A 24,086-nucleotide genomic window follows, 5' to 3' on the forward strand; every position below is an offset into this window, starting at 1 on the left:
AGCTCAACATGAATTTAGCATGTATGATTGGAGTACAATGTCACTCGATCTTCATAGTACGATAGCAGTTTGTAAACCAAGAATGGTCATTCAGCGCCAGTAGTTTGAAGTTTTGGCTGCTTGATGTATCCTTTATTAAATATAATATTTAATATGTATATAAATGAACAGAAATACTAGTCTGAGAAACTAAGCTTACTTGCTTCTCAGTCAGACATAAGCTTAGAGTTGTTTTTACTAATATTGCAGTGGGTTTAATATGTGATTTTTAAGAAATGACAATTGATTGTTATGTCATGGTTGATCAAAAGCAATATTTTTTAGTCAAGATTTTTTAATTTAATTCTAATAATATTCCTGTTTTAAATATATATCAAATACAGAATCAGTTAACTTAAAAATGTAAGCTGTAATGAATAGTGCATCGTTAGCAGTGATGTGCACTTATTCTTTTCCTTTAACTTTATACTGGCAATTGAGTTTTAATTGGGAAAGCTTTGTTATAGGCTGTGATCTGTTTTAAAAAGCAAGCAGTTTGTGACTTAATTGAGATCTGATGAAGCGTGCATACATAGCACGTGAAAGCGCTTATCTTTTATACATTTTTCATTGAATAAAAGAAATTGGAACTTCTCGTGGTGTGTCCAGCGGTTTTTTCAGAATTTCTTGGTTAGATACGTTGCTGAAGGACACTTTGGAGATCGGAAACATTGTTTTTATCTATCGAAATAAGCAGCATGGAAGAGTTAATGATAGAGTTCAAGGTGGACAACTGGGCAGAAACCTCGTCAGAGACTCCCTCAGTACATGTACCTTGTAAAGAGTCTCCTAACTCTTTAAGGAGATCTCTCTGAAGCCTCGTAAAGTGAGTAAGGTAATTAAGCGATCTAAGGGTAAATGCCGCTGAAGAAAATATACACTTCCCGTATCTGCCCATCGTTTGAACAGAAGTCTCTGCTAGCTCCTTCTTAGTGGCCACCACCATGGCATCTACAGACACACCTTTAGATAAAAAGTCTTTTCCTGGAGGGGGAGAAAGGAACTTATTCGGTCTCCTGGGGACTGGCTCCACGGCATCAGGAGTATCCCCCACACCTTTCGACTAACTAAATCCATCAGTTCATCGAAGGGTGGAGACACCCAAGAAGCAGAAGGTTGAGACCCGAAAGCCTTCAAGTACACCGACTCCTCATCAGAAGGGGTGACAGTGGGGCAGCCGCACCTCTGTTTAAGTATCTCCAGAATATTTACAAAGGAGACATCAGAGGACGACTTAGGGGACCCTTCTGACTCCTTGAGGTCAGTGTCAGATGTCACAGGCTCATCCTGGGAGTCAACATGCTTCCTCTTACAAGTCCTCTTCTGTGGGGGCTCCTCAGAAGGACATTCCGGGGAGGCCTCAGAAGGACATTCCGGGGAGGCCTCAGAAGAGTGGGGACCCATCAGCCGGTGGCTCAAGAGGCTGTGGGTCTCTGCTGCTGCTGGAGGGAGTAAGAGCTGAGACAGAAGTAGGTGCTATGAGGGGAAGAGTGCCGGTACCTCTGGTAGGAGCCGACGATTGGGAAAGCACACATCTCGAATGCCGACATCTCCAGCTCAGAGGACCTCTCCGGCTCCGAGGAGAAAGAGGATGCCATCGGCACCAGAGCCATCAGCTCCGAGATAGACGCAGGGTCCGAACTCACCCTAGTGATGCTCCGAGAGTAAGACTCGGAACCGAATAAGTTCGGTTCCAAGCATCTCTGTCGGGGCCGACTGGAGAGCTTCGGCCCCTGGACACTACGGATGGCACTGAAAGTGTCAGAGAAGAACTCTGCTCGGAAACAGCCACAAGGGGAGCTAGAGCCAAAGATTCCACCGGTGGTACCAAGCACTCCGGCTCCGAAAGACCAGCATGGCTCGGAGGAGGAATGAACACAGAGGGTTGAACAGGCTCGAGTGGTTCCGGAACCAAATGGGTCGGAGCCAACAACAATTTAGGCAAAGCAGACGACTTCAAAAGTCTCAGCACCACTGTCTCTGCACCTTCTTCCAATAAACTCCTGGAAGACCTGGATGACATAGTATGAGATTGAGATCTCAGAGGTACAGGAGACTTCAATAACAAGCAGGCCGGTAGAGGGTCCATAGACTGGCTCCTAGAAGCAGTCTCAATAGTCTCAGTGGTCGGCTCTGAAATACTTAGAACCGACCCTGCAACAACAATGCCGCTCTCAGTTGGCTCCAAGGTTTGTGGAGCTGATGAGACAGTTTTAGCAAGTTTAAGAGGTGGCTCCAAGACACCAGCCGGTGCCGGGGAGGGCCTCTTAGAAGAATTTGACTTTCCTTTGGTAGATTTAGAGGATGAAGAACTAGACAAATCTTTCTCGAAGGAAGGTTTAAGAAGAGCTTTTAGGATTAGCTTGTTCTTCCTTTCCTGCAACACCCTAGGACTAAATGCATGGCAAAATATATATGTCTCCTGTAAATGGATGACCCCTAAACAGTAAACGCAGTTACTGTGACCATCCGTTATGCAAGAAAGAGATAGGGTCTTCTAACTGAAACAGACCCAAAAGTTAGAGAAAGAAAGAAATTATCACACACTCAACAGGAACAGTAATGAGTGAGAATGCACAAATTCCAACTTATATCAAGCACAAACAGAACGTAGTTCTGGTAACAATATCAGCAATCCAACAATGCTAACAACAAGCTAAATAATTAGTCTAAATAACAAGTGGAAACCCGCCAAAAATCTATCAAACACACAGAATAATAGTGCGGAAAAGGCACCTACGCTAATCCAAACTAGAAACACCAGTACATGGGATACCAACAAAGTAAGAAAAGGCCAAAGGCCAAAAATTGCACCAAATGGCACAAGTAAAGCTGACAACTCTAACTGATTACTATAAGCAGTAACAGTTTTAAGTATACTAAACTATTCTAAACTAAACAGCCAAGAAAATTTTAGTAAAAGTGGAAAAAATGCAATCACTTAGCCAGAGCCAAAGAGAAGCACAACCGAACTTGTCGACGCAGCAAACAACATCTGGGGATTGTACTGGTGCACCATGGGATACCTACCTAGCCAAGAGCCAACTAGAAGTCTTCCAGCTTGTTAATAGGCAGAGTTGGAGCCAAGGATCGGCTCCGATCCCATATGTAAAGAATGAAGGGGAGATAGGACTACAGATCATCATTTACTACAAAAACTATAATTAAAAAAAAATAACTTTGTTCTCTGCTTTGGAAGGTATATTTCTAATGGCAAGACAACACTGTTCTTATTCAGACTTATTCAATATTTCAACAAACTATTACTGCTTCTCAGTGGCTTTAATTTATAGCCCAATCATCTATCTACTATACTGTAAGGACTGCTTGCAACTTTTTAATGCACATCTACAATGGAAAGTACACTTCCTTTAACTAATTATGGTCCTCGCTATGGACAACTTGTTCTTTGTTAAATGTAATAAATTATAGGGCAAGTATAAAAAGTAACCACAATGATGTAAAAAAAGCACTAGTTAATTTAATTTTTTGATTTCTATCTCTTCTCATTTTAAAGTGACCTTATAACATTGTCTGCAAACGGTGGTGCTTTACTATAACTGTGAAAAGCAATGGCAAGACTATGGTCTTCACAAAACACCTTACCAGACACTTCTGCATCATGCGCCTTCAGTGTGAAAACGGGCTTATCAGCTCGAGCATCTAAACAGTAGACAAAGCCATCATCTGTGCTGGCCTACAACAAACAATAGTTGGGTAAATGCATCACTAAACAATTTCAATATTTATCTCCAAAACAAAAAAAGAACACATTCCTTTCCGAAACCGGCCTGCACATGTTTTACTCAAACCTTAGCTGTGATATGCAGTACATTTCACATTTACCATCTGGCAGCTGCAATGGAACTGGAAAAATGAAATGCAAGGTGTCACTAACTTACAGTTTTCTCAATAAGAGCATGCCATATCTCTCGCTTTCTCCCTAGGATGCCATACTCTTTTCATACAGAAACAGTGATTCAGGTATTACACCTGTAGGTGAAAGCCACATGAGCCAACACCTCTGTTTTCTAGTTAAGTAGAAGAGAGCTGTGTCCCTTATGCAGCATGAGACAAGAAAAAGAAGTTATATACTGAGCATAATGTTCCATCTGTGTTGTCCGTTTTCATTCTTCCTCAAATACTGGGTTCAGATCTGAACCTCGTATCCAACTCGGCCGTTTCTAAAGCTTGTGGTAACCACAAAGCTCTTAAGCTTCTCCTTTACCCATGATGCACCGACCTCTAACATATCCCAGATCTTGTTTGCTGATTTTACCTGAAATTGTAACTACCAGTATGTACAAATAACTATATACAGATACATAAAAATGTACATGTCCTACAGAGAAAATATTTCTGGAGCACAATCATAAAGGGCATGCTGTCCTTATAAAGTCTCCTTCCTGAACTTTGTTGAAATAAGGGATGGGGGTTGGTGGGCGGGAAGTTGAGGAAGAATGAAAATGGACAACACAGATGGAATGTTATGGTGAGTGCAGAACTTCTTTATCTGATGTTGTCAATTTTCATTCTATCCTACACTGTTGGGACAGAGTCCCCAGGTACCTAAAACTCCGGGTGGGCTTTAAGGAAGGATATTCCTGAGCACAGTTCAGCCAGCAGCTGCTCTACCCCTTGAGACCAGATCCAGTTTGCAATGAGTTAAGAAAGTATGAGGATTCACCCAGGTTGCAACCACACGTCTTCCATGGAAGCCCTGAATAGAAAGACTGAAGTTGTTGCATGAACCTGCTTGAATGGGCTCCTAAAGGTTTTGGTAAGGACAGTTTGTTATAGATAAAAAAAAAAAAAAAATATACAATCCGTCAGCCATTTGGCTAGAGTTACTTTTGCCACTGGCTTTCCCAATTTCACATTGGTAAAAGAAAAAAAACAACTGGTCTGTCTTTCTGATTTCTTTTGTCCTACGTAAATAAAAATGTAATTGCCTGTGAACATCCAATAAATGCAACATATATTCACCTGTGTTTATAAATTCAGGAAAGAATACTGGCAAATTAATGGACTGATTGATACTGGATTCTGACACTACCTTGGGAAGAAAGTTGCACTGGTTTGTAATGCAACTCTATCCTTATGAAAAATAAAGTATGGAGGTTTCTATAACAAGGCTTGAAGTTCTGAAACTCCTCTAGCTGAGGTAATGCCCACCAAAAAGATAGTTGGTCCAAGTCAGAAAATTAAGGTCACATGTTGCTGCTGGCTGAAAAGAGGAGTAAATTAAGGCCTGCAGTACCAAGTTCAAGTCCCATGGTAGAGTAGGATATTCATATAGGGGTCTCAAAAGAAGAGTGCCTCAAGAATGCTTTACAAAGTTTAGAGGAGGCCACAGAAAAATTCTCAAATCCAATACGAAAATTTGAAATTGCTGCTGATTGAACCTCAACAGTAGAGGAGCTTTCCCCTTCATTACAGATGGGAGCTAAAAATTGAAGTATATTATTTATAGGTGTTGAAAAGGGGTCAAAGTGTTTTTGTTGTGCCCAGTAAACAAACCTTTTCCATTTACTTGTATAAAGCTTTCTCGGTGAAGGTTTATGAGAAGATAAAAGAATATGACAAACAGGTGAAGACAGTGTTGGTTGTATGGCTATTAACAGAACTGGAGAAATCACGCTGTTAGCTTGAGGTTTGAGATATCCAGATGAACCATGTCTGTCAGATGTGACAAGAGATCTGGAATCAGATCCAGTATCCAAGGTTGGCAAAGGAGATGAGGCCACAGGAAGGGGATCCAAATCTGAAGAGGGCAATAAGGTGCAATGAGGATGACTGTGCTCTTCACCCTGGCTTGCTTTGTGCAAGAATTTCAGAATTAGAGGAATTGGTGGGTAAGCATAAAGTAGTCCAGGGGCCAATTGTGAAGTAGAGCATCCCTCGGTGACTCCCCAGAGGAGGGATTAGGGCCAAGTAGCTGCTGCATTTGTTGTTTACAGGAGCAGCAAAAAGATCGTAGCAAGGATGGCCCATTGGCAGAAAATCATTTCTGCCACTTTCCTGTTGACAGACTACTCGTGAGGTAGAATAATGGACCTGCTCAATTTATCTGCCATCACTCTGGTTTTCCCCGGAATGGGCTTTGCTATGAGAAAGCGGTTGGATGAGATTGCCCATTGCCACACTTTCTTGACACAAGGGGTATGACCTGCTCCCTCCTTCTTTGTTGATGTACCAAACTACTGATGCATTGTCAGTCTGAATAGCAACTGACCCTTAAGGGAGAACATCCTGGAAGGTCTGCAATGCTAAACGCACTGCTCTCATCTCTAAGACACTAATATGCAAGTTGGCCTCATTGGGGGACTAAGTGCCTTGGACTGTTCTCTCAAGAAAATGCCCCCCCCCCAACCGATCAGGGAAGCATCCGTAGTCACTATGGCCATAGGCTGGGGGGGATGAAAGGACAGTCTTGTGGAACTTGCTCTGATTGAATCTATCACCAGAGATATTTCTCGCATGCCTGAGTGACCCTTATCTGTGCTGATATGCACTGGTAAAGAATGGAATATTGTGTCTGCTAGCATCCACTGAAGAATTCTCATATGAAACTGTGCTAGATGAACTAAAATTATGGTAGTTGACATTGATCTCAAGGCCTGAAGAATCAACCAAGCTGAAAAACTAGTACTGCAAATTATTCTCTTGACTTGGAATCTTATAGTTTGCACTCTTGAGAAAGGAAGAGAAGCTGTCACAGATGTGATAAAAACTGCTCATATGAATTAAAAAATCTGAGATGTCTGTAGATGAGACTTGTAATTTAAGGTTATTCCCAGATGAGAACAAATCTGAAGTACCTGATCTATCACTCTTGCAAGTAGATGCTTGGTCTAGGCAGTAATAAGCCAGTCATCAAGATATGGAAAAACCCAGAATTCTTGCAGTCTCAAGTGAGTTACCACTACTGTCATGCATTTGCTAAACAGCCTGGAGGCTGTGTTGAGGCCAAAGGGCAGTGCTCTGAAGTGTAGTGATCATCTCCCAGCCGCAAGTACCTTCTGGACTGTCTGTTCATCTTTTTATGTCATAGTATGCATCCTAAAGGTCTGTTGAGCACATCCAGTTGTCCTTGGCCAAGAAGGGTAGAATGAACTGAACCATGACCATCCGAAACTTTGTATGTCAAACACACTTGTTCAAGTTGTTGAGATCCAAAAACTGGTCTCCAGTCCCCTGTTTTCTTTGATACTAAAAAAATCTTGAGTAGTTCCAGATTCTATCTAGTCTGGTGGGACCTCTTGGATGACTCTTTTTCTAGCAGCTTTTGAATTTGTAGTGCTTCTTTCCTCTGACTGGGTGGAACATCAGGAATTTTGCGTAGAGTTGGGGGTGTAAGGGAAAAGGCTATAATATAACCTCTGGAAATAATCCTCTGCACCAAAGTATGTTTTATGTCTAGCCAGGATCCCTGGTGCAGGGACAGTATCGATTGCCTCCAGAGGGGGACAATCAGGCCTCCTTTCAGGACTGCTGGTAGGGTCTGTCAGAGAAAGAATCTCTAGATTCCTGGTTTCGCAGGGTTTCTCTGCCATGGTAGCTTCATCGTCCACTAGAGTTCCCCCCTTTGCCCCTAGGTGAACTTTCTCCATGTGTGTCCAGGAAAGGACCCTGGGACTTCTTGAACCACATCTTTCGACCGCCTCATTTATTCCTAGAAAAGGATCTTTGAAGAGGTCGAAAAACATATGTCCACTGCACAAAGTGTCTTTCCATGCTTCTCACACCTGAATAATGTGTCCTTCATTTTTAGGCCAAACAAAGAACTGACATCAAAGGGAGAACTGATGAACAAGGACTTGAAGGGCTCCTCAAAATCACATAAGCATGTCCAGGCATGCCTCCTAATGGATATGCTTGAACCTTCTGCCCTTGAGGTGCCTTCGGCTGCATATGAAATACGCCTCGTGGATGAATTTGAGATGGATTGGAGGGTAGTCAACTGAGAGGCCACAGACGATTCGCCCTCAGCAGAAATGGTCCCTGAAAGGGATTTTGAAAGTTCTTTGATCAAGTCCCTCTGCAACCTAACAAAATGTGCCAAATAGTTAAGCGATCTAAAAGGAAAGGTCACTGAAGCATTCTCATGCATCCCAAACCTGTTCATTGCTCTAGACTCCCTGTTAGGGGGATGAACAGAGGAACTTTGTTCAGCAATTTCCTTCTTGGTGGCCACCACCACGACCATGGTAGCCATGGGCACTCCCTTAGCCCAAAATTCCTTTCCCATAGGTGGAGCCAGAATCCTGTCTGGCCTCTTAGGTATTGGCTCAACTGAGTCAGGCTCTTTCCATGCTTGCTGAGAGACCAAATCAATGAGTATGTCAGCGGGCCAAGTAACCCAGAAGGTAGATGGGCCAGCTCCAAAGGCCTGCAGAAATACTGACTCTTTCGGTGAACGGTTACTGGGGGTCCAACCACCTCTCTGTTTAAGGATCTCAAGGATGTCTCCAAATAAGATGTCTTCTGGAGGTGACTGTGGGGACACTTCACTCTCATCAAAATCAGTATCGTCAGTGACAGACTCTTGTGGAGAGCCCAAGTGCTTCCTCTTGCACTTTTATCTTCCTATGGACTTCCGTGGTGGGTGCTCCAGGGAAGTGCCAGAAGAGACCGTGAAACCCTGCTGGGTAGTTTGGAGATCTCGAGCTGGCTGCCCCTGTGGTGTCGAATGATGAGGTTCCAAGTGCAAAGACATCTGGGAGTTGGATTAAAGATCTGAGAGGGTTGGGTTTTTCAATCCTGTCAGAGCAGAAAACACCCTCTTCACAACCTTGAAGGCAAACCACTCTGGAGAAAGAGAAGACCTCAACACTGAGAAGGCAGGCTTCTGGACCACTGTCTCCTCCTGCTCTGAAAGCATCTCCCAGAGGAGAAAGTCAGAACACAGCTGTCCAATGCCAAAGTACCAAGGCATAGAAATAGCTCCGAGACCTTCAGAGTCGATCTCAGCACCTCGGATCAGACAAGAAAGCTTTGGCTTCGAGAGTCCAACAGATCCAAAGATGTCACAGCCGGGACACTCAGAGTTAGCTTTGGATCTGAAGGTAGGGTTATCTTCAGATCCAAGCCAAGCGGACCCAGAAGACCAGATCCAGGGACTCTGAAGCAACCAATGGGATCAGAGAATGAGTCTGAGGTGGTGGTGTGGTCAAAAGATGGGGCGCCTGACGAAGTGGTAGGAACTGGTAACACACCTATCGATCTGTGTAGGCAGAAGCTTCATCATCCTAACTCCACATCTTCCTCAGTCAAACTCCTGCATGAATGAGACGAGCCTAGGGAAGTGACTTTGAATGGTGCCTTTCCATAAAAGGGGAATGGACCCCTGGAAAGAACTGGATCAAGAGAGGGACAATACTGGGTCCTTGGCAAAATAATAAGATCCAGAACAGTTGGATCCGATGGTTTCTTGGTCAGATCCATTAGCCTCTTTTTCTTCAGATCCAAGGGGGAAGAGGTTTGAGACCTCCTTGTATCTAATGTAGACCTCTTCCCAGAAGGCTCCGAAGATGGAGTCGAAGAAGTGGAAGGAGACTTCAACTCCTTAGACTTTAGTTTGGGGGATTGTGCCCCAGTGATAGCTTCACCGAAAGATGATGGCAGCAAGCCTTTCAGAATCAACTTATTTTTCCTATCTACAAGTGCTCTAGGATTAAAATTATGACAAACAGAGCAATCTTCCTGAAGGTGCTGTGGACTTAGACAAATACAGAGTGTAAGTGCATCTGAGATGGACAACTTGAGCCCAGACTGTAAACATTTTTTTTAAAGCCGGAAGGACCCTTCTAAGCCATATTAACAAACACAATACAAGCACAAGTTTTTTTTGTTGTTAGGAAAGAGGAAGTTAGAAAAGGAAAAATATTACCAACAATGGTAATAAAGCTGTAAACTAACATATGAGGGTAAGGGATAAAAGTATAAGAGAAATATAAAAGCTTTTTTGTAGAAGAAAATTACTTATCTACTTAAAAGTACAATCAAAACTCAAGAGCTATGGCTGACCGCACCTTTACACAAAAAGGCAAAAGAGATCTGTGGTATGTTGGGGGTTGGTGCATCATGGGTAAGGAAGACGTTTTTGAGCTTTTAGTTTACCATGAGCTTTAGTAACAGCAGAGTCAGATCTGAGGTTTGGATATTAACCCAACAGTTGAAGATAGAATGAAAACTGACATCATACCCACACAATTCTGCCAGAATATTTCTCTTTCACAATCAGGTTTTCAAGTTTATTTGCACCAACACATGCCAACTACATTTCTGTGCCAAAATGCTTCATAAGGTCCATCAAACATAGATGGGCAGGCCAGATGTGTAGATTTAAATCACAAAGTAAATCTTAGAAAGCAAAAGGTATGTACTTGCCATAATGACAGAGCTCCTCTACAAACTGTAAACTGGTCAACAAAAGGTGGTACTAAACACAGAATTATAAGGTGTGCACAGCCCACCCTTCTATGGTTCAAAATCTACCTAACCAATAGGTATCAGTCAATAAAGTAGCACTCCACCCTCTCTCCATACCTTGCAGTCACCACCGGTGTACCACAAGGATCTATCCTTGGTCCCCTCTACTTTAACATTTTCAGCAACACCCTCCACATATAAACACAACAGGCCTCACTAACAGAGTTCGCAGATGGCTCAACACTCATTTGCACATCTGGCAACATGGCATACCTCAAAAAAAATGTTCAGGAAGCTCTAACAGCCCCAGAAACATGCCTTTGTAACTCACAATGCATGTTCAACCCTAAAAAAACGTAACTACTACTTTTTCCCCCCAAATCCCTCTCTCATGAAAATACAACCACTGAAGTCACCTCTCACAGAAAGTTATTAGGGATGACAGTGCATGATAATCTTAAATTTAACCTGCACATAACAAATTGCATAAGAACAACTCATCAAAAATAGGGATGCTTTACAGAGCCAAAAAATTCTCTCACCAACACAACTAAAACTACACACGCCACTACTTATTTCCTCCCTACACTTCTTTATGCAGCCCTCCAGGCATTACAAAAATCAAAACTTGAACAATGCTGCAAGGTGCAACTTGCTTAATTTGCAGCAAAGACCTCTTTCAGAACCCACCACTATATAGCACTAGAAAGCCTAACTTGGTTAGAACTACACCATCAACTAACATATGCACAAGTTCATACCACCTATAAAAAGTATCCTACATACATCTGCTTGTCCAGCTCTAAACAACTTTATACACAACTATGTTCCCAGTTAGTGATTATGATCCAATGGCCAAAAACTCCTGTCTGACAACAAATCTATCAAATCTGCTTGGCACTGTCCGTACCCATAAGATGTTGCCTGTAACTCCTTACCTGAATCCATCAGCTCAGTACCCTCCACCCTATCCTACAAAGCTATTCTGAAAGACTTTGTAGTCAAAAGCTGGCTCTCTTCTTGCTCAACACCAGGATAAAACAGATCACCAAATATGAACATAACCTATTCAAGCCTTTCATCTCCTTAGACCCTTCTTCATCTCCTTAGACCCTTCTTCATCTCCTTAGACCCTTCTTCATTCACTTCCTTACTTCTTTCAATCTCTCTCTAAACATACCACAAGCCTGCTTTTCTCTCACTTCATATTGCACTTCCCGTTTGTATTATGACAACTTATCTTTACTTTCTCTACACTGGCTAAAAATTCTCCAATTAAATCATATAATTTGTATGTATTCTTAACCATTCTTTTCATATGTCTAATTTTGTATATTTGTAGATTTTTTTGTGTTATTTTTGAAGACTGGAAAATTACTGTTCTCAAATGTTTTCTAACATTTTAGAGCTTTTCTCTCCAGGTCTCCGCTGAAAGTGGGCTCCTACTGAGTCGGACTTTCCCGGTAATCAAATGTCAATAAAAAGATAAATAAATGCACACACATTTCACAGTCTAATTATGATACTCTACACACTACACAGAGGATTATGGGCAGTTTGCTGATGCTAACTGCATTACAAGTGTTTGAGACATAGATGCCAATCAATTCACTCTAGAATTGTCTCTTGTCATCCATGTCATGAACACATAATATGTTAGCATTGGCTAACCTCTCATGATTCTTCATAGTGCACAGAGCTTTACCTGCTCCATATGCTACAAATTACAGTAAAATTGGAAAAAAAAAACAGTGTGTTTTACAGGCTTTTAAAGCCATAAAATGCTTGACAAGCACTTGCAGAAAGTTCCTGTAATACTGTCTACTATGTTTACACTCATCTTCCATGCCCCTCAGCAGTCCAGATTTTTGCTTAATATGGTGTGTGTGTTCCTCGTGAAGTCTGTGGTTTTTGGACAAATCACTGTGGACTGAAGACACTAAATAATGGCATACATTTAGGTTTCAGACTTCGTACCATAAATCAGGCAGACACACATCCTGTTATTCTGGTTATTTTGTAGGTTTAGAACAGGAAGTCAGGGACAAGTTATCAACAGACAGCAAGCAGAATTTTTTTTATTCTGCCACTGTCATTTGTGCTGGCAGATTCTACGGCCTAGTGTGGGACCAGACTTCAACAACTATAGCAGGGGGTGCTTAACATTTGTTAAGGTTGGGTCTTGCTCCACTCAAGTGTTTTAACTGATTTGTCTTTCTCCAAATATCGGAGCATTAATGGCATGCTACATGCACCACAAACATAATATAGATATGTATGCACACACCCAAACATACATGTATATGGGTGTGTACATTATATACATATAATACAGTTATGCGCGCACACAGTATAAATATATTTGCACATAATATACATACATGTGTATGTGTTAGACTAGCTTACATATGTGCAAATTTGTAGGTTTTACTATATATATATATATATATATATATATATATATATATATATATATATGTAGACATGTATATACATGCATACACAAATTATATACATATGCAGTGGATATAAAAAGTTTACACACCCCTGTTAAAATGCCAGGTTTTTGTGATATAAAAAAATAAGACCACAATAAATCGTTTCAAAACTTTTCCCACCTTTAATGTGACCTATAACCTATACAATTAAATTGAAAAACAAACAAATCTGTTAAGGAAAAAATATAAAAAATTAAAAATGTACAATAAGCTGGTTGCATAAATGTGCACACCCATAAACAAATACTTTGTTGAAGCACCTTTTGATTTAATACAGCATTCAGTCTTCATGGGTAGGAGTCCATCAGCATGGTGCATCTTGACTTGGCAATATTTAGGTCTAGGCTCTGGCCGGGCCATTCCAAAACTTTAATTTTCTTCTGGTGAAGCCATTCTTTTGTTGATTTGGATGTATACTCGGGGTCACTGTCATGTTAAAAGGAGAAATTCCTCTTCATCGTCAGCTTTCTAGCAGACGCCTGAAGGTTTTGGGCCAAAAGTGTCTGGTATTTGGAAATGCTCATAATTTCATCCATCTTGACTAAAGCCTCAGCTCCAGCTGAAGAAAAGCAATCCCAAAGCATGATACTGCCAGCACCATGCTTTACCGTGGGGATAGTGTTCTATGATGATGCAAAGTGTTGTTTTTGCGCCAAATGTACCTTTTAGAATTGTGGCCAAAAAGTTCAATCTTGGTCTCATCAGACCATAACACACTTTTCCACATGCTTTTGGGAGACTTGATGTACTGTTTTGCAAATTTTAGCTGGGCCTGGATGTTTTTGTGTGTAAGAAAAGGCTTCCATCTTGCAACCCTACCCCACAGCCCAAACATATTGAGAATACGGGATATTGTTATCACATGTAGTACACAAACAGTACTTGCCAGAAATTCCTGCAGCTTCTTCAGTGTTGCTGTAGGTCTCTTGGCAGCCTCCTTGACCAGTTTTAGTTTTGTCTTTTCATCAATTTTGGAAGGACGTCCAGGTCTTTGCAACGTCACTGTTGTCCCACATTTTCTCCACTTTTTGATGACTGTCTTCACTGTGTTCCATGGTATACCCAATGCTGTGGAATTTCTTGTACCCTTCTCCTGACTGATACCTTTCAACAATAAGATCCCTTTGATGCTTTGTAAGCCCTCTGTGAACAGTACAGTTTTGTACCTACCATAAATGTAGATGTTTGAAGATCCACATTGCTGCAGTCCTTACACTTGGGTAGTCCGCTGTCCTCGGTCGGCCCGAATATCAAAGTATAAGGCTGACGTCGGTCAAGGCGCATTTGACTGACATCAGGACGTCAGGGTACAAATGCGCATGACCGACGTCATATCCTCAGTCTTTTCTTGCCCCAGATGTCAGAAGGCCCTAAAAATAAAGGTCAAAACCAAAAGACAGCAAACAAACAACCAACCACCCTTGCACTAATTATATGTACAATATATACAATATACACAATATTTACAACCCAACCCACACAACCACCTCTAACTACAGAGGGAAGGAGGGAGGGTAAATTGGACTGCAGCAATGTGGAGCTTCGAACATCTACATTTATGGTAGGTACAAAACTGTACTATGTTCTTCATCTCACATTGCTGCAGTCCTTACACTTGGGTAGAATCCCAAAGCAGAGGTAAGGGAGGATGGCCAAACTACAAGGAAGCAGGAGCTGCCAAAATGCCCTGCAAAACAGCAGTGGCAAAACCAGCCCTGGATTTAGAGTAAAGTGGAAGGTGATAATGCCTAGAGAAAGTATGCACTGAACTCCAAGTAGCTGCCTCCAAAATATCCTTGGTTGCCACTCCCCTCAAAAAGGCTGTCAGTGGCAGTAGCCCTAGTGGAATGAGGCCTAATCCCAGCTGGAATCTCCTTGCCATGATGGGAATAACAGAAAGCAATGTAAAACCCAATCCACTTAGAAATAGTTTGTTTTGACACAGGCTTGCCCTGAGAACTCAAAGCAAAAGAAACAAACAACTGCTGAGACTGCCTGAACCCTTTAGTTCTGTCCAAATAATATCGCAACTGCCTGTGTACATCTAAAGTGTGCAAAATCTTTTCCCCTTTATTTTGGGGATTTGCATAAAAAGTAGGCAAATGAATAGTTTGGTTTAAAGCCACACTAGAAACCACCTTAGGCATAAAGGAAGGATTAGTGCGTAAAGATACCCTATCCTTATGGAAAATCAAGAAAGGCTCAACCGCCATAAGGGCCTGCAATTCAGAAACCCTTCTTGCAGAGGTAATGGCCAACAAAAGGCAGTCTTCCATGATAAATATTTCAACTCAGAAGTAGCTGCAGGCTCAAAAGGTTGTAGAGTGAGTTTCTCCAACACAAAATTGAGATCCCAAGCAGGAGTAGGAGCTCTACGTGGGGGTCTTATATTCTTTGCCCCTCTAAGAAATTGCTTGAACAAAGGATGAGAAAACAATGGAGGGTCACATTCATAGTGAGCTGAAATTGCTGCAGCATGAACCTTAATAGAAGAGAAGGACAAACCTTTTTCCAGTAACTCAGTAAGATATTGAAGAGCCACACTTAAATTAGGCTCAGAAACATCAAAATCCTTTGCTGCACTCCAAAATAAAAATCTCTTCCATTTATCTGCGTACACTTTCCTTGTACTAGGCCTTCTAGCTTCCAAAATCACATTCAAAACTTGTTGTGGAAGTTGAGACCCTCTATGGTTCAAAACAGAATATGCCAGGCTGTTAGGTGAAGAGAGTGAAGTTTGACATTGAGCAAATGGCTGTCCTCCTGTGACAACAGGTGTGGAATCGAAGGCAAAGGCCATGGAGGCTTCCGTACCAGACTTCTCAGAAATGGGTACCAGTGCTGTCGAGGCCAATCTGGAGCTATTAAAATCATCCTTGGCTTGTCCTGTCTGACCTTTAGAAGTACCTTTGGGAGGAGAGGCAGAGGTGGAAAGGCATACACATGAAGATTGCTCCAATTGAAAGAAAGAGCATCCACTTTCCAAGCTGTGGGATGAAACCTTTTGTGCAAAACTTTGGCAGCTGATGGTTTAGTGGAGAAGCGAACAGATCTATGTCTGGAGTTCCCCATGACACTGTCAATTTCTGAAATACATGAGGATCCAATTTCCACTCGTGGGGATCCATAATTCGTCTGCTCAACACATCTGCTAAGGAGTTCTGTGCTCCTGGCAGAAACCTTGCCTGAAGATTGAGCTGTAAACTGAGAGCAGTCTCCCACAAAATCATTGCTTGCCTGCATAGAGGATAAGAATGTGTTCCCCCTTGCTTGTTGATGTACCACATGACAGTTGTGTTGTCTGTTAGAATCAACACCTGCCCTGGAAGAAGTAAATCCTTGAAAGCTATTAATGCAAACTGGACTGCTAACATCTCCTTCAGGTTGATATGTAGATGTTGTAGTCTGGCAGGCCACTTGTCTTGTATCCACTTACCATTTAGATGAGCTCCCCAAGCTTTGTCTGAGGCATCTGTCGTTAAAATCTGACTCGCCTCTGGCCGGGTCACAGAGAGTCCCTTGTTTAGGTGACATTCCTGAGCCCACCACAAAAATTCCTTTTGAATGCAAGGTATTATTTGAATGACAGTGTCCAGATCCTGGCAGTGCTGTGTCCATACATTTTTGAGATACCATTGCAGCTTCCTCATATGCAGTTTGGCATTGGGAAGCACCAGAATACAAGATGCCATGAACTCTAAGGCTTGAAGGACTGTCCTTGCAGTCAGCCCGGACTGATGAGATAGTTGATGGAAGTAAAGGGAAAGATTCTTTTGTTTGTCCGGGGTTAAAAAGGCCATCTGGGATGCTGTATTCAGTCTTACACCCAGAAAGCACATGTCCTGAGAGGGTACTAGACTGGACTTTATTTCGTTCACAGAATACCCCAGGCATCTTAGCACTGCTATCACATATTCCAAATGATGAAGAAGCTCTTCCCTTCCTTGAGCCAGAATCAGGCAGTCGTCCAAATAAGGATAGATCTGTATTCCTTTTAGCCTGAAGAAAGCTATCACTGGAGCCAGAACTTTCGTGAACACTCTGGGCAGTAGATAAGCCAAAGGGCAATGCAGAGAACTGATAGTGAGAAGCCCCAGCTCGAAACGCAGATACTTCCTGCAACTTAGTCTGATAGGAACATGAAGGTAAGCCTCCTTGAGATCCAAAGTTACCATCCAATGATCTTTGCCCAGCAGAGGCAAAAGCTGTTGTAACGTCAACATTTTGAACTTGGGAATGTCCAGATAAGTGTTGAGGATAGATAAATCCAAAATTGGTCTCCACGTGTTCCCCTTCTTTGGTACTAGGAACAGGCGAGAATAAAATCCTAGGCCCACTTCTGGCATAGGGACCGGCTGTATGGCCCCTAGTTGAAGTAACAGAGAAATTTGCTTGTGAGCCTCTATTCTTTGTTGAGGAGGAACGTCTGGCATGCCTCTGAAAGGAGGCAAGGTATGGAAATAAAACCTGTAACCGTGGTGTATGATATCCAATACCCATCTGTCTTGGGTAATGAAACTCCAATTTTCTTTGAAAAGTGCCAACCTTCCTCCCAAAGGTGCTGCCAGACGAGAAGGCTCTGGCAGCTGAAAAGGTAGGTCATTGGGTCTGTTTACGAAAGGACTGACCCCTGCCCTCACCAGAAGACTGTGCAGGAGAACTCCCTGTTCTAGGCCTGAAAAAGCCCTGAGCTCTGCCCCTACCACGTCTAGATCTACCCCTAGACTGGGAATCATAAGAAGGATATGTCCACCCTTTAGCAGGCCAATTTCTACTAAACTTTGGAGGCTGAACCTGCAAAAAATCTTTAACAGTCTGCATAGACTTAGCCTCGTCTTCCATTTTCTTTAAAACTGCCTCAACAGGAGAACCAAACAACACATCAGATTGTAAAGGAGCATCTAAAATCCTTGTTTTAACATGGTCAGATAAATTTTGATCCCTCAGCCAGGCGTGCCTGCGAAGAACTGACCCAGTGGCAGCCACCCTAGACGAGGCCTGTACAGCATAAAAACCACATTGCAAAGAATGCTTACCCACTTGTTCAGAAACATGTACTAAATCTTGTAACTCTTTACAATCAATACCTTCCGCCAGAGCATCAACCTTAGACTTCAACTGTGAAAGGAGATAGTTTTGGTATTTTAACATGTGAAACTGGCAATTCAAAGCCCTCATAGCCAGAGTGGAAGAAGTATAAACTTTCTTTCCCCATCTATCCAAGGCCCTGGCTTCTTTATCTGCAGGAACCGGATTCTTGACCACAGAAGCCTTAACACCTTTAGGCCCCTGGCTAACAGTTTCTGGGTCTGTCCTAGGACTCTTAAAAAGATACTTATGAACTTCAGGCACCCTGTAATACCTATCCGGTTTAACAGGAGCAGGAGGCAAAGAATCAGGATTAAGAGAAGCCTCTGTAAAAACATCTTCCACTACATCCAAAACAGGAGGTATAGCCAAAGGCCTATGCTGGGGTAAAAACTAAAATTCCCTAAGCCTTTTCCTGGAATCAGAGAAGTCCTGACCTTCCCACTTAAAATGCTCCCTCATGGAATGAAGAGTTTCTGAAAACGAAAAATCCTCAGGAGGAGAAGCAGAAGGAGTAGAATCCTCCACATCAGAATCAGAGTAAGGAGAGTACTCCTGCAAGTCTTCAGCCGAAGACTCTGAAACATCCGAAGCCTGCTCAAAACTCCCTAGCTCAGGCTCCACCCTAGGTCTCTTATCAGGAGGGGGCAAAGAACCCCTAATCAAAGAAATCAAATCTTCTGCCATTTTAAGCATATGCTTCTTGGGCACAGTTCCAGAAGAAGTAGGGGTGACACCAGCCGAAGCTAAACCTGGCCTGCCTCTAGGAGAAGCCTTGGAAACAGAAGGAGAGGGCCTAACCACCCTAGGCAGGGAGGGGAGTATAGTAACCTGAGAAGCCCCATCACCCTGACCTGATTCCTGAGAGGCCACATCCTGCAATAACAAGGTCTCTCCCTGGGATCCCAAAGAAACCTCCGGTTGAACCACCGGCTCCACCGACACCTCTAAAGAACCGCGTCCGGTACTGACGGTTCTTCTAGCCTAGGCTAAACTGCTTTGTCCTTGCGCTTCTTTGAAGAAGCGGGCGTCGGAGCATCCGACGGCATTTTATAATTGCACCGCTTCCCGAAGACTAACCTGGCACAATCTAATCTCCTCTTTATAGTGCGCTTATTGAATCTAGCACAAGAGCGACACCCAACAACATCGTGCTCAGGCCCTAAACAAGGAATACACAAAGTATGATAATCTCTATGCGGTATCTGTTTCCCACAAGAAATGCAGTTATTCACTTTTTCTGACATCCGTTTAACCACTGAGGCAAGAAAAAACCAAAATATTCCCCAACGGGGTACTTAGCCAACTTTGACTCGGTCTGAAACTCCGGAATCGAAAAATTTCAGAACGCCAACCGGCACTTGCAATACTGCTTCTGCATCGGACCATGTGGCAAAAAAGACTGAGGATATGACGTCGGTCATGCGCATTTGTACCCTGACGTCCTGATGTCAGTCAAATGCGCCTTGACCGACGTCAGCCTTATACTTTGATATTCGGGCCGACCGAGGACAGCGGACTACCCAAGTGTAAGGACTGCAGCAATGTGAGATGAAGAACATCATGGCGTTTGCTGTAGCAGGCAACTGAGTAAATGTTAGGAAAATCCTACTAGAACAGCTGAACTTTACTTGGGGTTATTCATAGTCTCTTTAATTGATGGCAGGTGTGTACTCAAGAAGACTGAATGCTGTAATTAAATCAAAAGGTCCTTCAACAAAGTATTAGTTTAAGGGTGTGCACACACATATGCAACCAGCTTATTGGACATTCATAGTTTCATAGATTAGTACTAGGCTAACTGCCCTTGTGGGCCATTTTAAGCCTAGCCAATTACCCCATGTGAGAATCAAACCCTGCACCATATGTGTGTGTGTGTGTGTGTGTGTGTGTGTGTGTGTGTGTGTGTGTGTGTGTGTGTGTGTGTGTGTGTATATATATATATATATATATATATATATAAAAAATATAGATGTATGTATGTGTGTATATACGTCAATGTGTATACATGTGTGTGTGTATATATGTGCGGGTGCATGACTTGACTTTCATTTGATCGAGGCCAAATGAACAACGTTTCAAACAACTGAAACTTCACTACATCAAACCTGCCATGATTGAATGTGTGAAACACTGACTCCAGACTGAACTGAGCAGGACGTCCAGTCAGTGCCGCATTGTACTGCGGTCTCTGAGTTGGTATATTTATGTTGCAGGAGGTGTGGGGGTTGCAGCCCCCCCCCCCCCCTGCAAAGTGCAGAACAAGGATTTCCTTACCTTTTCTCAGAAAATACAGTGTAGTAAATGTTTACGATGAACCTAGGAGCTTCCTGTAATGACTTCACCATACTGACTCTCGTAGGTAATAGAACAACTTAAAGTTATAGTAGACTATTTCTGTCACTACAATTGCTTTTTTACATCATTTCTGCGTTTCTTATTTTTTATATTTTTTTCCACCAAGAGATTTGTTTTTTAAATGAATTGTACAGGTTATAGGTCACATTAAAGGTGGGAAAAGTTTGAAATGATTTATTGTGGTCTCATTTTTTTATATCACAAAAACCTGGCATTTTAACAGGGGTGTGTAAACTTTTTATATCCACTCCAGATATATATATATATATATATATATATATATATACACACACATACACATCTATATATACACACACACACATGGGTATACTTCTAAATTTTCAACTTTCAAAACACTGAATTTCTTATGTTCGAGAAAATAAGATCGAAGTTCTGAAACATAAAAATGTAAATAAAAAAAAAAAAATAAGAATTTTTTACGCTTTTGTAGGGAACTAGCCCCCCTGCACCCCCATACCCCCTGCTAATTAAATATACCAACTCCAAGATCGCACTACAGTGAGGAAAATGTAAATATACCATTCCACACTGTACGGCAATCTCCATTTATAGAGAAGTTTCAAAACTTCAATCTTACACACACACATATATATATATATATATATATATCTATATATCTATATATATATATATATATATATATATATATATATATATATATATATATATATATATATATACACACACACACACAAATATATACACATATATGCATAGTATATCTATATACATCTAATATGCATGTGTGTAGTCATAAATTCATACACACACAAACTAGTCTACCAAAGATGAAAATAAATTAGAGCACAAATTAGACGAACAGGCCTTACACATTCTTATGCCATTCCTTCAAATCACTTCAACTGTCTAATGTTTATTTTGTAATATATTAAAAGAAGCCTGTCTCCTACCAGTTGTCAGCATGGCACTTCCAGCTTGCTCTGTTCAGAAGCATATACTTGGTACTACTGTACTAACTGGAACCCAGACACAAAGTTCATCTGCACAACACAGCAGGGCAATTATATGTAGTTTTCTTCCAATTCACGTTTTTACCCTCGTTCTCCTCTTATCACCCTTCTGTTCTGCTGTGCTGATATTCATAACTATAAAATACAATGTGATATCTAGCAATCTAGATATATGCATATACACTTCTAACTTTAGTTCAAAATGAACAGTAATCACAGTCACTTAGGTGACACGAATAAATCAGTACAGCAGAAGGTTGAAAGGACAAAGTTTCCTGAGAAAAGTTATTTGATAATACTTACACTCTGTGTGGCCTAAAGGAACCATAACAGTTATGCAGCATTACTATTCATGTAGGAAAAGGACACAAAAACAGCAGAAGAGAGTTCCTTACATTTTTAAATATAAATTCGGCCTTACCAAAAAATAGAAAGGGGCAAAGTGATTCCATGTCAGCCTTTCAACTTGCCCACTAAATCGCCAGGATCTATGAGTCTCCTGTGGTGTGCGGCAGTCATACAATATTGATGACCTTAAAGTATGAAAGAAAGACACTTATTCAGAATATTGCAACCCCTTTCAAGGTAGCAAAAAAAAGTCAATATCAATTATATATTTGGACAATAATTTACAGAGTTCCGCTGTTAAAATTACCAGGAGAAATATCACAGCCAATACACAAACCAGAGCTGCAGCAAGAAACATGGGAGGGGTCACAAAATGTAATATTACTGGACCACACAGGCTATACAAGGCCATCTAGAGGTTCTAACCTTATCACCATCAGCTGCCTGCCTACATGATGCATACATTTAATTTTAACATAACTGGCATACTAGTGGCTACAGCTATTCATATATGAATACATAGCAATCAGTAACCCCCATGTTAATTACAGTGATGTTCATTTGTTTATGGTACTCCATTCACACATGTATCACTAAGACAGCTACATAAGCCAGCTGTTGTCTAGTAAATGGATAAAGCCTTCATTAAAGCAATATGGCCTGAAATTAGTTAGCTTCTGCACCAGATAAGTCAGCCAGGGAGAGGAAAGGAATGACAGAGACTTGCCTACTCACCTCTCCCTATGTAGAAATGTTAAGAGTACACATCCAGGTGAGCAAACTTCATACGTTCACAGGTAAGTACTAGGCTATCTGCCTGAGGGCATCTATAAAGTCTAGCCGGAATGTGTTGGCTTTCGCCGCCCCCTTAGATTAGTTCCCTGTGCCTCTGTCCAGCAGAGATATTAGTTCCCTATGCCTCTGTCCAGCAGGGCCACTGCAGTGATCTCTGGGGTAAATTTTCTGTTTCCCATCCACTCGTCAAGGTTTCTCTTGAAGAGTGTTAGTGAGGGGCTCTGCCTAATGTAGATTGGAATCCTGTTCCAAAGCACGGGGAGTCTCTGGGATAGGAATCTATCCTTCCAGCACGTCCTATTTATTGCTGTGGTGAGGTTTAGATGCCTAGAGTGTGTGGCTCTTGGGGATTTTTTTTTTTTTTTTTTTTTTTTTTTTTTTTAGGTGGAGCATGTCCATCAATTCTGGGTTGGACATGGCCTTGTATGTCCGGCAGAGATCACCTCTGAGTAAGCGGTATGCAACTGAGTAGAGCTGGAGTTTCTTCAGTCGGGCTGCATACGGCATCTGTTTGAGGCCAGTAATCCTCTTGGTGAGGTACTTCTGTGGTCTTTCCAGCTGTTGCAGGTGTCTTGTAAGGTACATCCCAAATGGGGCATTGTACTCTATGATGGGTATGATGAGTGATGAGTAGAGGGGCACAGTAACCTCTTTTGTTTTAGATGCGAACCCTTTTGTGATTAGGTGGGCCACATAGAAGGATTTTGTAACCACCTTGGCAATATGATTATCTACTTGGGTCCATGGATCCCTTATTACATTTTCTGTATTTAAGGGACTACCACGAAGCCTCGATGGTGCAGCGGTTAGCGCTGTCGCCTCACAGCAAGAGGTTCTCCCATTCGATTCTCAGCTGGAGCATCTTGTGTGTGGAGTCTGCATGTCTTCCCCATGGTCGAGTGACGTTAAAGACATGCAGGTAGGTGCGAGCGTGAATAGGTGTGCCTTCGTTGAAGGTTGGGCATCGGGCTGGCAACTCAGCACCGTAAAATCCACTGCCAATCATGAGCAGACTGGAGTTCCGCTGTAGCGACCCCTAACCAGGAAAAGCCGAAAGACTAAGACCACATGTGTGGTAGTTCGCGGGTACTTCGTTTTTTCCAAAGGGGATGACTATGCACTTTTTGGCATTTAGCTTGTGGCCATGATTTTGACACCAAGTATCCATCTCAGTGAGACCCTTCTGGAGGATGTCTGTATCAGCCGGAGAGTCAATTATGGCCCCCAGTTGAAGTCATCTGCAAACCTGGTCAGCCATAGTCCTCCTGTGCTTGCCTGTACCTCTGAGAAGTATATGCCGAACAGGAGGGGTCCCAGACCTCAGCCCTGGGGGACGACACTTGTAACCGGTTTAGTCTCGGACCTAGACAGTTCCATTCAGTTTCATTTCTTAATGGAGACCAGTAAGTAAAAAGCTAGCATTCAACTGCAAGGAAGGCAGGCCTACCCAAGGGCTTATGTCACCTAGGGAAATGAGTGGCTGTCCCATGCAGATAGCACCTAAGGGGTGGTTGCTCATCAGTGGGCACCAGCA

The 24,086-nt window shown here is 42.2% G+C and overlaps 1 protein-coding gene across 2 annotated transcripts in view; it reads right to left on the minus strand.

Annotated features, from left to right (window-relative positions):
- Positions 1-24,086, minus strand: part of PWP1 (PWP1 homolog, endonuclein) — a 630,765-nt gene that overhangs the window by 288,896 nt on the left and 317,783 nt on the right. For both annotated transcript variants that reach the window (XM_044087585.1, XM_044087586.1), the window contains 2 exons: positions 21,831-21,942; positions 3,646-3,736 (listed from right to left, as the gene is read on the minus strand). In XM_044087585.1, coding sequence (XP_043943520.1) covers positions 3,646-3,736; positions 21,831-21,942 — 203 coding nt within the window. The remainder of the gene's footprint in view (positions 1-3,645; positions 3,737-21,830; positions 21,943-24,086) is intronic.

The sequence above is a fragment of the Protopterus annectens genome, chromosome 11.part0 (genome assembly GCF_019279795.1).
Source record: "Protopterus annectens isolate FY-2018-M chromosome 11.part0, PAN1.0, whole genome shotgun sequence".
Classification (NCBI taxonomy): Eukaryota; Metazoa; Chordata; order Ceratodontiformes; family Protopteridae; genus Protopterus; species Protopterus annectens.